At 45.3% G+C, this 16,473-nt stretch overlaps 1 protein-coding gene across 1 annotated transcript in view; it reads left to right on the top strand.

Annotated features, from left to right (window-relative positions):
• SUSD1 (sushi domain containing 1) overlaps positions 1 to 16,473 on the top strand; it is a gene marked incomplete at its 3' end in the record, with an annotated part of 114,092 nt that overhangs the window by 4,605 nt on the left and 93,014 nt on the right. Inside the window, exons 2-3 of the mRNA XM_080940173.1 lie at positions 4,710 to 4,823; positions 7,522 to 7,677. Of these exons, the coding sequence (XP_080796299.1) occupies positions 4,710 to 4,823; positions 7,522 to 7,677 (270 nt within the window). The remainder of the gene's footprint in view (positions 1 to 4,709; positions 4,824 to 7,521; positions 7,678 to 16,473) is intronic.

Here is a 16,473-nt window from a genome sequence, read left to right on the forward strand (position 1 = left end):
TGACTACTGGACGTGACCTTTAGTGTGGGCCCCAAATTGATAACTGCTTAGCTTTAGACTCGGAGCTGGGATTGGGACACTGGGTATACTTAATATGGATTTAGTTTTGATCCGAAGGAGAGGTGTGGGGTCCACTGTGGATCGATCTCGGTCAGATGAGAAAGTAGGTGGGAGAAAGCCAAAAGAAGCCAAGGCTCTGGGAAACATTTTACACATAGGGCTCTGAAAGCCAGAGTTAGCTGTGGGGACAGGCTTCCGATTGCCTGTGATGACCTCTTGACTTGTGAGAAACTTCTGCCTTGGATGTATGTAAAGTAACAGCTACAGCTCGGATAAAGACCGCGGTAGTTCACTGGGCTGAAGGAGAGGATTTCTGCCTTTCTTGTTTTCTGGTCATGGGTGATAGAGAGGAGAGAGTCTGATATTTCTTGGGTTTCTGGATTCTCTCTGGAATTTGATGTCGTTTCTTAGAAACAGTGCAGTTGGTGTAGTGTTCTAGACTTGCTTCTAGATATTTTTCTCTCTCTGTGTTTTGGACTTTATTGGGTACCCCACTTGGTTATTTAGTATATTTCCACGTCTCCATAAGTTTGGGAAACGGGATCTCAAGGAAGTTGTGCAGTGAGTTTGTCAGGTTCCTCTGGTCCTTCTGGCATGGCTGGAGTTAGGTGAAGACAGATGTTGGTTCAAGGGGCTTCAACAAAGTCCTTTGCATCCTTGATGCGAGCAGGTCTCTTCCTGTTCCAACCAGGCTCTCCCAGGGGTGTTGAAGGAGCTGCTGTGTAGGTTGGTTTTTGTCAACGTGACACAAATCTAGAAATATTTGGGAAGAGGGAATCTTGAGAAAACGGTTCCACAAGACTTGCCTGTAGGCAAGTCCCTTGGACATTTTCTTGATTAATGATTGACGTGGGATGACCCCACCTACTGTGGGCGGTGCCATGCCTGAGCAGGTATGAATGATGTGAGAAAATAGGAGCAACCTATGAGGAGCAAGCCAGTAAGCAGCACTCCTCCATGGCTTCTGCCTCAGCTCCTGCCTTGTGTTCCTGTCCTGGCTTCCCTGGATGATGATGATGTAATAAACCTTTTCTGAGTTGCTTTTGGTCATGATATGTTGTCATAGCAGCAGACATCCTAACTAAGACAGCTGGTGTAATAAAGAGCAAGGGTGGGTTGCTGGGGGCAGGAGGGCAGGAAAAAAACCAAGAGGGCTGAGAAGGCACTGAGGATGAATGAGTTTGAGCTTCGCAGTCAGGCTGTGTTCGGGAGGGAGGGAAGTCAGGGAGTAAATGCACAGGATTGTGTCTATAACTTAGACGTTATGGTTTTCAGGATCTACCAGTCCATGGCTAGGTAGGCATCTGTCCACTCTAAGGTTTGGAGTTCTGCATCAAGCAGTCACACATTGCTCTTCTTGTTAACATAACTGGCTGCTGACCGGCTAACCATCAGGGCTGGTTCTTGTTAGTAGAAGTTGAGAGAGTGTCACAGTGTCGAATGGGCGAATTCTGACTACTTTCCACATACCAACTCCTTTACTCTGTAATCGGCACAGAAGCCAGAAGATGGGGTTGATATCATCTTCATCACACAGACTTACAGGAAGCAGATGTATAGATTATCAAGGCTAACCCAGCTAGCAAATGGCTAGTGAACTCTACCCCTTCCCCAGGTCATAACCACAACTCTTGTAGAAATAATAATGTACATGAACATGCACATACGTGTGTGATCTATCTCTTAATTTAATAATGTTTTGGAATACACTCAGCGCTTGTATTTCTCATCTCATCTTCCTCCTCTTATCCTTTTCCTTCTCCCCCCCCCCTCCTCTTCCTCCTTCTCTTTTGATACTTGGTTTCCTGTAGCACAGGCTGCTTTTGAACCTCAGATCCTCCTGCCTCCCCGACCTGGGTTCTGGGGCTGCAACAAGAGCATCTGAAGCTCAGGTACTGGACTTCACATATACTAAGCAAGTATTCTACCAATTGAGATGCCTGATATGGGTGCTGGGAACCAAACTCTGTCCTTCCTGAGAGCAGAAAGTGTCCTTAATCACTGACCCAGTTCTCCAGCTCTTGATTTTTCTATTTCCCTTCTGCAATGTATGGATAACATAGTATCAATATAATGAGGTCTGAAGGAGGCTCCTCTTACAACAGTGGTATCGGAAACTGCCAAAGGAGCTGAGCTTGTTTTCCAATGCTGTGTGTGAAAGAAAGATTAATATCTATTAAAATGATTAAATGCATTTGGGGGATGCTTTCTTCTGTTCTGCAGGTTGCCTGCTACCTCTCTGATCTGGGGTCTTTCTGACTTTTTTTTTTTAAGCAAACTGCATCATGCATCAGCATCTATGAGGGGATTTGGGCCATTGCTCCTTATAGAAATGTTCACTCAGAGGCTGGAGGTGGGGCTCAGTGCCATAGCATGTGGGTTAGCTTACGGAAAGCCTGGTTTCCATCCCAAGCAGCATCAGAAAGACCAAACAGGAACTGTGCCTGCATAAGCAGGTCCTTGTGGGTCCCACACCCGTTTCTACACTTGTCTCTCCAGCTTCCCAGGGACTCTTGGTTTCTTCCTCTCTGCAGAGCAATTGTTAAGTGTTGGTCCCTTTTCCATCTGAAACATCGTGAACATCCTTTGTCTGCTGTTGTTGTCTATTTTAAGATTTATACTTGTAGGGGCTGGGAGAGGGGGTACCTGGGGCTCACTGGCCATTGGGAGATCCTGTGTCAAAACCAAAACAAAATAAAACAAAACATGCAGACAAGGCCTGAGGAATGATACTGAGGTTGTCCTATAGCGTTCACATATAGGTGTACACACACACACACACACACACACACACACACTAAAAGATTTATATCTTTCTAATCCTTCATTTTATTTTATTTTTATTTTTTGAGGTATAAGGGGACTGGAAGTATTTGAAACCCTCAGTGTTTACCCAGAAATCTTTCTTTTGCTTTTAAACATAATCTTTTAAAATTCTAAAAATACTATCATCCTTCTTGCTTCTAAATTTCTTTCATTAAAATTCCAGGTCTCTTCTGTGATTACCTGATTTTTAAATTACTTTTTAAAAATACAAACACATAACAAACTCAAATTTTCTGCATTGAGTTGTCATCAAGTGACTGACCATTCAGTATCTTTTGTCTAGAGAATCCTTTAGGAGAGCATTGAGGAAGCTACACAGGGGTTTTGCTTTGAAGTTTTATTCCATTATTCCATGACGGTCAGATAATGCACCTCTTACATTTTTATTTTTATTTTTGCATTTATTGTGATCATGAGATATTTATAGATATACCATGGTTAATTTGGTGTCAGTAGCCATTCGTGATATGTGTTCGTTTCTTTGTTATCTTTTATTTCTATTTCTATTTTGGCATTTGTTTGGTAGCCCAGGCTGGCCTAGAATATGTTGTCCTTTGTTAGTAAAATGAAAAACAAAAGCAAGAAACATGACTAAGAGTATTTAGGAGTCTCCTGGTTTCTGTTGGTCTCATGCCTGGAGCAGCCCGAAGGCTAGGCTGCATTGTCTGGCTGCAGATAATCCCAAGAATAGGATGAAATTCTGTGCTGGAACATTCCCTTTGCGAGGCTACTCTTGAAATTATAGAAACTCGGGCATGAAACTAAATATTCTATGTAGCCTTGAGTAGAAAGTCTTGCTTGATCTTAGGTTACATATCACCATTTTGGTAAATTTAGATATTTCAAGAGTTTTAGTCTCAAATGTTTCTGTTGTTTATCTAGGTAATGGGGAGTGGCCATCCTGTCAGGACTCAGTGCTTATCCCGACATCAGACATGTTCCTCTCTCCTGCATTTGCTTTGAGCTGTAGCAAGTCACATTTAGGATTTATTTTATATGAGTGTTTTACCTGCATGTACATCTCATCTATGCACCAAGCATGTATGGTGTTCATGGAGGTCAGGAGAGCCCAAGAGGGCATTGGATCACCCAAGACTCGAGCCACATATGGTTGTGAACCATCATCTGAGTGGTAGGAATCAAACATGAGTCCTATGGAAAAGCAGCCAGTGTTCTTAAGCCACTGAGTCATCGCTCCAGCCCCCATTTTAGACCTTTTCCAGTCCATAACAAATATGTGAGTGTTTATACTGTGCTGAGAAAACATATTGGACAAATGTCATAATCCTCATCCTTGTGTGGTTCATTTATAGTCTCAAAAAATGGGATTAAACATAGATTAACATGATTGTTATGGGAGTATAGATGCTTTGTGGGAGATTAGAAAATGCCTACACCTTCCCTTGGAAGTAGGGAAGAATTCAGAGAGAATGAGACATTCTGGCTAACTCTTGAAAATAAGAGTGGGTACCAGACTGGTAGAGAAGCGGGCACAGGCATTCCAGGTGACCATGGTGAGGAGGAGGATGGTAGCTCGTCTACGAGGAAAGTGTGGTTGTCCCTCTGCCTGGCGGTACCATGCAGTTAGACTATAAAGTTGGGGGAACTTGTGAGAAGACACCGAAGAGTGTTGATTAACAGAGGAGTTTGCATTATATTTCAGGGACATTATTGAATCATTATTGAAAGGCCTACGGATGAGATTTGAACTTGACCTGGTTTATTTTGGAATTGAAGTTTTGGTTGTCTGTGACGAGTACACACTGATTACACGCATGTCGCCGCTAACTTCCTGTTTCTGAAACGTGTGATCTCTGACTCAGATTTAGATGTCTGTGCCACTTGCCACGAACATGCGACATGCCAGCAAAGGGAAGGGAAAAGGATCTGCATCTGCAACTATGGGTTCTGGGGCAACGGGAGGACACGGTGTGTTGGTAAGTTTTGATGGTGGGTTAAGCTCAAAATTTGAATAAACACGAAAGGTTTTCCGGTTTTGGGGTCAGTGTCCATGTAGGGCAATCATATTTTGTTCACATGTTTTTCTTAGTGGGTTTTTGCCAATTACAACAAAATGTCGGTTTTGTTGTTTAGATATATCGTTTTTCTGGTGTTTCGAAGGAAGGACCTCTCGTATTAGATGTCACTGACCTGAACTCGCTGGAAACTCCTTGACCTATGCAGATTGGAAGTCTGTTTTATGTCCTGAGTTTAACTTAACAACAAAAGCAAATGTAACATTTTTTCTTTGGGATGATTTCAAGGAATACTTTTAAGATAATTTGAAGGTTGTTTAGACTAGATGCAGCTAAGATTATTTATGTATTTTGCCTCCTGATATCCATGCGGGAACAATCAGATAATGCTGAAATTCAAGAGGAGAGAGCTCACAACAATTTAACTGTGATACATGTAACAATTACTTTTCAACTTCCTCCTTGCTATACATTGTAAAAGTTTTGCCTTGTAGCTGTGGGTAAGACAGTATCTATCTTTACCCTTGTTATCATGCCTTCCTGTTGATTTTTGTGTGTGAGTGCATGTGTGTGAGTGCATGTGTGTGAGTGCATGTGTGTGAGTGCATGTGTGTGAGTGCATGTGTGTGAGTGCATGTGTGTGAGTACATGTGTGTGAGTGCATGTGTGTGAGTGCATGTGTCTTATGTACACTCATGTCTTCAGACACACCAGAAAAGGGCATCTTTAGATATACCAGAAGTGGGCATCAGATTCCATTACAGATGGTTGTGAGCCACCATGTGGTTGCTGGGAATTGAACTCAGGACCTCTGGAAGAGCAGTCAGTGCTCTTAATCTCACCAGTCCTTGGTTTTTTGTTGTTTGTTTGTTTTTTGTTTTGTTTTTTCAGACACAGTTTCTCTGGAACTCACTCTGTAGACCAGGCTGGCCTTGACTTCAAAAAGATCTGTTTCCTCTGCCTTCTGAGTGTGGTTTTAAAGGCATGTATGGCCGTGACCCACAGTAGTTATACTTTCTGGCAGCTTTCAAGGTCCACGGCATGAAGTCAGAGCTGGAAAGTTTACCTGCATTTCAGTCTTTCATTGTCTTTAATTAATGGCACCTATGGCCAAATTCAGCCGTCCTTGTTCTGTGTGACCTCCATTGTTCACACAGGTCACTGACTGTGTGAGCATTTCCTGCCTCTGTGTGAACCCTGCCCTGAGGCTTCACTGCTAATTCCTTTGTGTTTCCTGGGAGCCGACAACTCTAATTTTCCAGTTACACAATTGAATATAAAATTCATCTTCGGGTTAGGAAAGATGGTTCAGTGGTTAGAGCATGTGCTGCTCTTGCAGAGGACCTGAGTTTAGCTCCCAGCATCTTTATTAAATGGTTTAAAAACCACTTGTAATTTTAGTTCCAGGGGATCAGATGCCTCTGGCTCCCAAGGGCACCTTCACTTACCGACATAAAGCTAGCCAACACATTATATTAACATTAATTCCCTAATACTGAAAAGACTAAGAAAATGGCTGAATTGGAAAATGAGATTATTCTAGGCTTGTTTCCCCTGGCTTATAAAATTTATAGCAGATGAATTTGTATGCATGTGTGATGCCTGTTCATTCATGTGCATACATGTCCTTGTGTGTATTCATGTGGGTGTGTGCGTGTGGTGATCAGAGCACAACCTCTTGTGACGGGTCTTCACCTAGGCCTTGCTTATGACAGCATCCCTTGTTGCCTGAAACTGTGTTCTCCAGGCTTGCTGGCTGTCGAGTTTCTGGGGACTCTCCTGTCTCCATCTCCCATCTCCCCGTAGGAGCACTGGATTGCAGGTGCATGCCACCATATCTGGATTTATGTAGGTTGTGGGGATTTGGAATCATCTTACCCACCAAGACATCTCCCTGGTCTTTTTAAATTTTTAAATTTTATTTTTGCTACATTTAAAAAAAAATCTGCGTGTGCACACACATGTGTGTCAGGGTGTCCCACTTGCAGGGTTTGGAGGTCAGAGGAAAACTTTTAGGAGTTGGTTCTCTCCCTCCCCATTTAAATGCTAGGTTACCAAACCTCTGACGAGCACCTTCAGTCTCTGAACCACCTAGCTGACTCACCAATATATTTTTTAAAATTTTTTATAGTTGAGATTAGAGTGTTTAAATTAATAATTTATTTATGTATTTATTTGATGATTTTTGATTGGATGTTCTCTGTATTTACATTTCAAATGTTACCCCCTTTCCCCCTCCCCCTCCCCCCTCCCCCGACCCACCAATATTTTATTTTGAAGGTGTTCTTACTCTCATTGAACTGAACCCAGAACCTCGTGGATACTGGGCATAGCGGCTTTCCCCAGACTTACAGCTCCAGCCCTTTATGATTTTTTTTTTCTTCAATGCGAAAGAAACTCAAAAATAACCTACTGCCAATTATCGAGTAAGGTGGATTCTGAGGGCGGAAGGCTGTGCTTCTTTGTGGTTTTGTGTACACCAGGTATATGATTATGAGACCAGTTCCTTCTGGCCGGGAAAGCATAGTGGAAGGGAAAGAGGCTGGAGAAGCAATTAGATGGATGACCTGTTGTCACAGAGTAGGGAGGACTGTGGGTAAGGACACGCCGCGTGGCTGGAGAGCTTCTACGTGAGTTGTTTCCCTGCATCTGTCTGCAGACAAAGATGAATGCCAGTTTGGAGCCACCGTGATCTGCGGGAACCACACATCCTGCCACAACACGCCTGGAGGGTTCTACTGCATTTGCCACACGGGCTATCGGGCCACAAACAACAACAAGACCTTCATCCCCAACGACGGCACTTTCTGTGCAGGTACCAGAGGGGGCTGCAGTGACCGCCACGTGGGGACGGTACCCCAGTGGATGGGTGGAGGGCGGGGTCTTAGTGGAGAGCCTTGAGCTTGGACACAGGCTGAATACTATTAGTTGATATTAGAGAATTAATGCTAATAGTAGGAGTTGGTCAGCCTCATGCCCGTTTGATACACAGTAGAGTCATTTGAGAAGCGGGAACCTCGACTGGGAAAAATGCCTTCATAAGACTGGCCTATAGGCAGACTTGTCAGGCATTTTCCTAATTAATGATTGATGTGGGAGGGCCCAGCACGCTATGGGTGGGGCCACCCCTGTCAGGTGGTCCTGGATATTGTAGGAAAGCAGGCTGAGCAAACCATGAAGAACAAGCCAGTAAGCAGCACCCCTCCATGGCTTCTGCTCCAGGTTACTGTCCTGACTTCTCTCAGTGACAGAGTGTGACCTGAGAGCTGTAGCATAAAAATTACCCTTTCCTTCCCATGATGTTTGATCACAGCAACAGGAGCTCTAAGAGGTATTGTTAGCTAGGACAGTGTTACTGCGGACTATAGAACGTTATTATTTTCAGAGATGCATGCTGAATTGTATGGGGGCACCATTAGGAAGTATTTTGTGTTGTGATTTCTGTGAGGTTTTTTAAATGACAAAATGTGGCAAACAGTTATGATATTAGAGGATGGGCACTGGTAATTTGCCGCACTGTTTTTTTCTAGTTTTATGTGTTTAAACATTTAAAGTGTTATGCATTTGTATGAGTGTGTGTGCTTGTGTGTATATGCTGTGTGTGTTCGGTATGTGAGTGAGGGTGTGTGTGTGTGTGTGTGTGTGTGTGTGTGTGTGAGGTGAGAGAGAGAGAGAGAGAGAGAGAGAGAGAGAGAGAGAGAGAGAGAGAGAGAGAGAATGGGCCTGTTTGACCACAGTGTGTGCGGTGTCAGAGAACAACTTTCAGGAGTTCTGGATGTTAGCATTTCCTCTACTTCCGCCCAATGGTTACCTAGCAACAGCCAGGTATGAGCCTGGGTCACTTTAAAAGGACTGTTTGGCTTCTCCCCCCCCCCCCCACCTATTCTCCTTCCTTCCCATGTGTTTCTAGTCAGCCTCTTTCCCTTTTCCTTTCTCTTCTTGTCCTCTGTCCCCTCCTTTCTCTGCCTCTACCCCATTCCCCAGGACTCTGTCCCTTCCTCCCAAATAAACTCCCTGTATATTAGGCCTGTCGAATGGTTCCACTGTTCAAGGGGACACCCTGGCAGGGCCCACTAGGGCCCTCCCTCACGGTTTACAAACACAACAATGGGGATTGAACTCAGGTCACTGCACTTGAGAAGCAGGTGCCCTTGCTCTCTGAGCCATCTTGCTTGCTTTTTTTTACAATGAACAAAGAGGCTGGCACTCTCTGAAGACAGTGTACCAGCTACATGTCCCTGTAACTAAGCACAAACACCCACTAAGTTCCCAGAGCTTCTGTGCCTCATTGGAGGTCCAAGCTGTGTCGTGCAGGAAGCTTGCCACCACAGGACTTAGACGAGCGAGGAACGAGACTTTGCTCACCAGGGTAACTTTGTTGGTGAGATTTCTGGGCATACGTTGGTTGAATGGAAGCCATGAGCTAAGTCCCCCTGATGTTTAGTGACTCTAGGTGAGCTCTGTTTCTAGGTCCTGATGACACAGCTCTCTCCGGTCCCAGGACAGTCCCAAAGGGGAGAGGCCCAAAATTCCTCCTGGTTCTGAGTGGCTTGGCATAGTCGCTGTAGCTGCTCAAACGCTTTGTGGTATTTCAAGGTTTTCAGGGAAGATAGGAAAGCAGATCATGTTTACTTGTTTTCTGTGGCTTGGAACCACAGTGTCTGACCTCCGCCATTCTAGCTGACCCCAGCAAGACTAAATTCTTGGAAGGATACATCTTTTTCCAGGAATCTGTTACAATTGGCCCAGTTTAAGTCAGGCTCAAGGGCTGGTGACAAATAGACAACCCCCCCCAGCAATGGAGGAGGGCTGAGCTACAGTGGTTCTAGTGGGGGCTGGTTCCAGATAATTCTCAAGAACCAGAAAATGTTGTGATATCTAGAGATGGCCCTTCAGTGACTCTCGAAAGTCAAAGATGAATGAAAGAAAGAAAAGAAAGGAAGGAAGGAAGAAGAAAAGGAGAAGGAGGAAACATGACTGCTCCTAGGTATGATGGAAAAAGAGGGTTATTATAGATAAAAGGGAGAACATAGCCAGAGGCAGGGACAGGGATATCTGGGAGAGTCCAGAATGATCATGACCAGACTGAGTTGTACCATGGGGGGAGAGGGTGAGGGGAAGAAAGAGGAGAGAAAAGGGAGCCAGGCACAGCAACCAGGAGACCCAAAGGAATAATGGATCTGACAACCAAACTAGTTGGACTATATACGGAAGAGCAGCCCAGCCCCTTGGGCTGAAGAGTTCAGGGTAGGGGGCAGGGTATGCCGGCCAAGAGGACCCTGTAACAGGTAGGGACTGAAGGACACAGTGAGAGTCTGGAAGCCAGGTCGGCTTTGATATATTGTATAGGCACCTCAGCCATGTGTCCCGGGTTTGAAACCTAACAACAGGAGGCGAGGTCTTCAGCAACGTGAGGGTGATCTAAGAATGAGTGGAGAGAGCTGAGACTCCGGTGGAGGAAGCCTGGGGACTGTCATTTCCCTACCCAGGGGCTCCTGAGCAGGCATGTGTCTCTGAGGGTCTGTCGAAAACTTCAGGGTGACTTCCCTGTCCTTTTCGAGTCCCCAAGTCTTGCATGCAGTCCTGACTGGCAACAGCAACCTTGTCACGGGAGGTTCCTGAATCAATAGACCATTGTGTTCTCGCTTCAGGAGAAATGGATCCCCCTCAGCCCTGGCTGAGAATGGAGAACAAGGGAGTTGTGCTGATCAGCAGCCGCTTCCAAAGCCTGTGTCCCTCAAGACCGCCTCACATCTTCATGCCTAGATATTGGTTCTCTTCCACCTCCCAGGCTAGGTTAAGTTTATTAGCCTTTTCCCAGGGCAGGAGCCTCTTTCGAAGAAAGCCACTGTCCCAAGCTTTTTAGCTCTTGCTGTCCGGTGCCTGAATCTGCCCTGGCCTCTGGCTCGAATGTGCAATCCCAGGAAGGCTGCCTGCCCTCTCTGGGGAACCACCCATTTGGCTTGTTTCTGCCTTAGGGTTTCCCCCCAGGAATTTTTCCAAGTGGAATTGCAAAATAGCAGCTTCACTGTGAAAAGAAAAATAAGTGTGATATTTCCTTAAAAATTAAAATGAACACGTGGTTCTGCGGTTCAACTTCTGGGCACTTGCCCCCTCTCCCCAAACAATAATAATAAAAAAAAAAAAATCTTAAAAAGATGTTTTCCTATTTGTGATACAAAATATCACAGCAGCATGGTTCATGGTAGCCAAGGAGCATCACAGAAGAAATTCATCCCCAGATGAAATATAAATGGAGCAGTGCATTCTGGGAGGAGTTGTTTGGCTTTAGAAGGGGAAAGGGTATGGTGGGGCACATGCTTAGCATGAGCAATGGTCTAGAGTCAATCTTAGCTTCCTTCCTTTCTCCCCTCTCCCTTTCGCCTCCTCCCTCCCACATGCTATAGCTGTGGATGAACTTTAAGAACCTGATGTTGAGGGAACATTCCACTGAGGTGCAAAGTTGTCAAATTCGCAGAGACATGGGATGGAGGGGTATTTGCCGAGGGCATGGGAAGAGGGGGAGGTGGAACAGTAAAGTCTAGTGGACATAAAGCTTTACTTTTACTAGATGAAAGAAACCCTAAAAGAGGCTACCAGGGACTGTGGCACAGCCCTGTAAATACTCCCAATGCACCGCACCCTTAAAAATGATGAAAACGGTGATTTTTTTTAAACATTATTTTATCATCATTAAAATGTTATATATTAACTGATGTTCAGCTACAGGGCTCAAGTGCAGTACAAATTATCAACAAAAACAGAATACACCATTAAACACAAAGTCTTGGATGACAGAATCTTTTCTACCGGAGGAAGGCACTCTAGAGCGCTTGAATGGTCAATCCGCCAAGACTCCAGAGTGGACCAGAAAATGGATAGTTTCTAAGCATTATAAGGCAGCAGGTGGTTAAAAAAATCAAAACCATGGGACTAGAAAGATGGCTCAGGAGACGAGAGCACTTGTTGCTCTTCCAGAGGACTTGAGTTCAGGTCCCAGCACCCATGTCCAATGGCTCACAACTACCGGTGAGTCTAACACCAGGGGATCCAACATCCTCTCCTGGCCTTCAAGGGCATCTGCACTCATGTGGCACACACATATATAAAAATAAAAGCAAACCTTAAAAAGTCAATACCACAAGGATACCAGTTGTATGTGATAGGTTTCATCGGGGATTAAGGCAATTGGTCACCTCTTCCTTTTCATAAGATGGGGAGCTATTGATGGAAGGATGTGCAATCAGACGATAGTCCTGACTCCTTATGAATAAGGACTTCCAGGCAGATGCTCGGCTTCAAACCCTGGCATTGCTATTGCCGTGGTTAAACCATTTGGTCTGCTTTAGTGACCTCAAAATGGGCTATTGTGAAAACTGAATAAGATGAATACAGTATTTAATAAATAATGAAGTGTTTGGGACAGCACTTGACACGTGGAAGGTGACATGCAGCAATAGTTGCTATTAGCATAATTAGGACAATTATGGCTATTAGGTTATTGAGTGACTGCACACAGAGCTAAGCTAATAACGGCTGTGGTGACTCCTGCAGAGTTTCTCAGCATCCAGAAGTCCCATGTCTTTTCCATACTCCCGCTACATACTTTTGGGAGTCCAGTGAGAAGTCCTGTATTGATTCTCACTCGATAACTTTAAAACTGTCCATAGAGCAGGTGGGATGGCTGCCCCCACTGCTGTGCTCTACTGAGCAACTTTGTCCATGGCTTGGGCAAGCAATCAGATTTTCTCATGAAGTTCACAGAGGTGAGGAGAAGGAGACCAAGGGCAGATTCCTAACTGGCAAAGAAACCTTGCCAAGCTCGAATGAGTCACAATGCAGATGTCTCCGGGGATAAGATCATTTTAAAATTTGTCCTCAGGGCTGGAGAGATGGTTCATCAGTTAAGAGAACTGGTTGCTCTTGCAGACGACCCCAGTTCAGTCCCCAGCACCCACACGGCGAATCAGAACCCTCTGTAGCTCCAGTCCCAGCGATCTGGTGCCCTCTCCGGCTTCCTGGGACCCCAGTCACACTCATGGTGTTCATACACACATGCAGACAAACACACACACACACACACACACACAAAACGTTTAAAAATAAGAAATAAATAGATCTAAATTGGTTTTGGTGTTATTTTATTTTATATTATTTATGCGTTATGTATCTTCTTGTAGCAAGTGCTCCTAGTTCTGTGATCAGTGTTTGACTGATTTTAGACCTCCTCATTCTTTGCGGTGTCTTTAATTTCCCTCACCGTTTGCAGTGCTGGGAAGTGGGCCCAGGCCTTCTGCCTGCTAAGCGCATGCTGTACCAGAGTGACCCCAACTGTGTCCCTTCTCAACACTACTTTGATTCACTGCCTCCATTTCTCAGGTCTTCCTCTTCCTCCTCTTCCTCCTCTTCCTCCTCCTCCCCCCTCCTACCCCTCCCCCCTCCTCCTTCTCCCTCTCCTTCCCCTCCTCCTTCTCCCTCTCCTTCCCCTCCTCCTTCTCCCTCTCCTTCCCCTCCTCCTTCTCCCTCTCCTTCCCCTCCTCCTTCTCCCTCTCCTTCCCCTCCTCCTCCTCTTCTTCTTTTTTAGGAGAAATGTCAATGGTGGTGCAATTCCTGAAACCATTCGTATTCTGACCTGTGGTTTAGCCAGAGCCTGATGTTTTGTTCCTTTCTCAGAACTCGAGATGTGACTTAGTTACTGGGAAGCCCTGTGCTCCAGACAGGAAGTCTTAGGTCAGGTTGAGTGACTGCTCACAGCTTACTTTTTCCTACCGAAGTTTCTTACTCTCTTACTTATGAATTTCAGGGCTGCCTTCAGGTTTTGTCTTTCTTTCAACAACGACCCCTTACATAATACATATTTGTGTGTGTGTTTCTGATGATACATCCTGAGTCCTGTATGTGCAGGTCTGCCTTCCTGCCTGTCTGTCTGTCTGTCTGCCTTTCCTTCCCTCCATCTTCCCCTCCCTCACCCAGGCTGGATATGAATCTGTAGCCAAGGCTGTGTTGAAACTCAACAAGTGTCCCTAGCTGGTCCTGAACTGTGGTAAGCGCTAGGGTTAGGAGAAGACACGAGACCTGGCTTGTTCTTTCTCTTTTAAAACTAGCTGTTTCATTAAGAGTCCTAAATGGGCCTCCCTACTTACACTACACAATACAGTGTTGGTATAATATTCACAGAATCTCACAATATCACCACTGATTTCTTTCTTTTTTTTTTTTTTTAAGATCTTCCATCTTCCCATCAAACCCATTGTCTCTATACCTCCCACTGTAGTTTGCCTTTTCTGGAGACAGCTTTTGAATGTGGACATGGTTCTTGGCCTTGCATTGTGCTGGAGGTTTGAAGCAGTTCTGTTAATTACCAGAAAGATTGCCTTCTCTGCCGTCTCCATCACTGCCTCCCTTCCTGGATGTAGATCGGGGTTGCAGTAGGTACCCTGCACCCAAGACACTGAGAGTGGGGCCAGGAGACCAGGAGCTACAGAGAGACTCTGCAGGAAGGGTGTGTCCAGCCTCTCCGGGGCCCTGATGGCCAGGTGTGTCCCTATGAGAATGGCTTTCATTTCCTGCGTCCATTTCCGTGACTGAAAAGCTCCGTTTGGATTTGGATGTATGAGCTGTGGCTGGTGTTTCCCTCACTGAGATGAACTCTTGCCCAGCCTCTCCTCCATTATCTCCAGTTTCTCTTCAGCACTTGCTGGTTCTGTTTTGTCTGGCAGATTTTTTTTTTTTTTTTTTTTTTTTTTTGTCTCCCGATTTTCTGCTTCACACCAGCTTCTTGGGAGGATTCCTCAAGTCGGGATTTGCAAACTCATTTTTTTCAGCAGTGGCTTTCAGCAATGGCCTCAACTATTGTTTAATCCCCTTTTGAGTTTTTGTTTGGGGCATTCTATTTTGTTTTCAGTTTACAAGATTTCATTGCTTTCCTAGAAATCCCCCTTTTGAATGTGATGTATTATTTTCTTAATTGCGTTTATTTGAGCTCTTCAAGTGTTCAGGGTATTTTGATTATTTATTGCTGCCACCCAGAGATTTCTCTCAAGGTTAGTGGCTTAAAAGAGCAACTTCTGGACCGAGGAAAAGGTTTCCTGGGTAAACGAAGACCAGACCCTGGAATCCATGTAAAGCCAGATGCGGGAAGACGTGTAGCTGTAATTCTAGCTCTCTCCTGAAGAGGGAGCTGGAGAGCGACGTGAACATATGAGCCGGGTTGCCTGGTGTATGCAGCTGAGAACAACAGAGACCCTGCCTCACCTGAGGCAGAAGGCACAGATGGATATCTAATATTGTTTTCTGGCCCACATACGTGCCATGGCATGTGCATGCCCACATTCACACACATGAGCATGTATGTATACGTTAACGTGCCTGTGTATGCACACACAAAAAAACCACACTGAACAATTTAGTGTTTCTCACAACTTCTGGTTTGATCATACCATTCTTTTTATATTGCCTATGGACGGAGAGACTGTGCATACACTGAGCTGTGACCTAGATGAAAGGCAAAAGGGTGTAACTTCTTTGGGTCTCACTTTTAGCCAGAGCTCTCTGGATTCGTGAATGAAAAGACACACACACACACACACACACACACACACAGTGTTAGTTTTAATATGCCTTACTAGCTCAATGGCTGGTCACTTCCAAAGCTCCCTGCGGCTAGCCCACAATTCCCTCCAATATTCTTGAATTAATATTTGCTAGTGCTGGAGAGACTGAGAAATGGTACGCTTTGGGGAGTGGCGCCTGGGGCCACTTTTCTGGATTCTTACATGTTGGCAGACTTAAGTCCGATCTTTCTGCTTTCCGGTCATGGTGATTCTGTTCCCATTCTCCTCTGTTCTTCTTGCCTGGGAACCTTAAAAGTCCCGCCTCTTTCACCTTGCCCAGCCATTGGCCATGGGCTCTTGATTGGTCAATCATAAGCCAATAGGGGACAGAGACCCTCAGCGACTGGACATGCAGATCCCCTTGATTTGGGGAGCCAAATTAAGACAAAGCATTAGACTCCATCCCTAGCGAAAGGGGGCCTTTCATGCATTAGAAACTCCATCCTGAAAAGTGGCTTTAGTTCTCCACGTGGCTTCTCCCTCTACATGGTAGCCACACGGTAGATCACCTCAGGGTTTGTCCTTGAGGCCTCTGTAAGCATCATAGCCTCGACGCTCCTCCAGCAAGGCCACAGCATTTCAAAAGAAAGAAGGAAAGAGGAAGCTGCCAGGCTTCTTATAGACCAGGTCAGCAGGCTCTACACCCCCTCTGCGCTGTTCTGTCCATCAGAGCAAGTCTCTAAGTATATATGTGCATATATACATATACATCTGTATGAACATATGCCATGTTCGTGCAGATACCTCTGGAGTCCAGAAGAGGGTGTTGAGTTCCCTGGAGCTGGAACTTAGGGGCAGCTGTGAGTGGCCCAGAATGGGTGCTGGGAACCCAGCTCAAGGTCTCAAGAAGAGTAACAAGGATGCCTTTAGATACTGAGCTGCGCCTCCAGCTCCACCCTCTTCCCTTCTTCTAATGCCGCGGATTGAACTACATCCCAACCCTGGAAAATGAAACGCAGGAAAGAGAAGCTCAGTGAGTGTTTTCTTCATTCCCCCCG

This window comes from Micromys minutus (assembly GCF_963924665.1).
Source record: "Micromys minutus genome assembly, chromosome: 28".
NCBI classification, from domain to species: domain Eukaryota; kingdom Metazoa; phylum Chordata; class Mammalia; order Rodentia; family Muridae; genus Micromys; species Micromys minutus.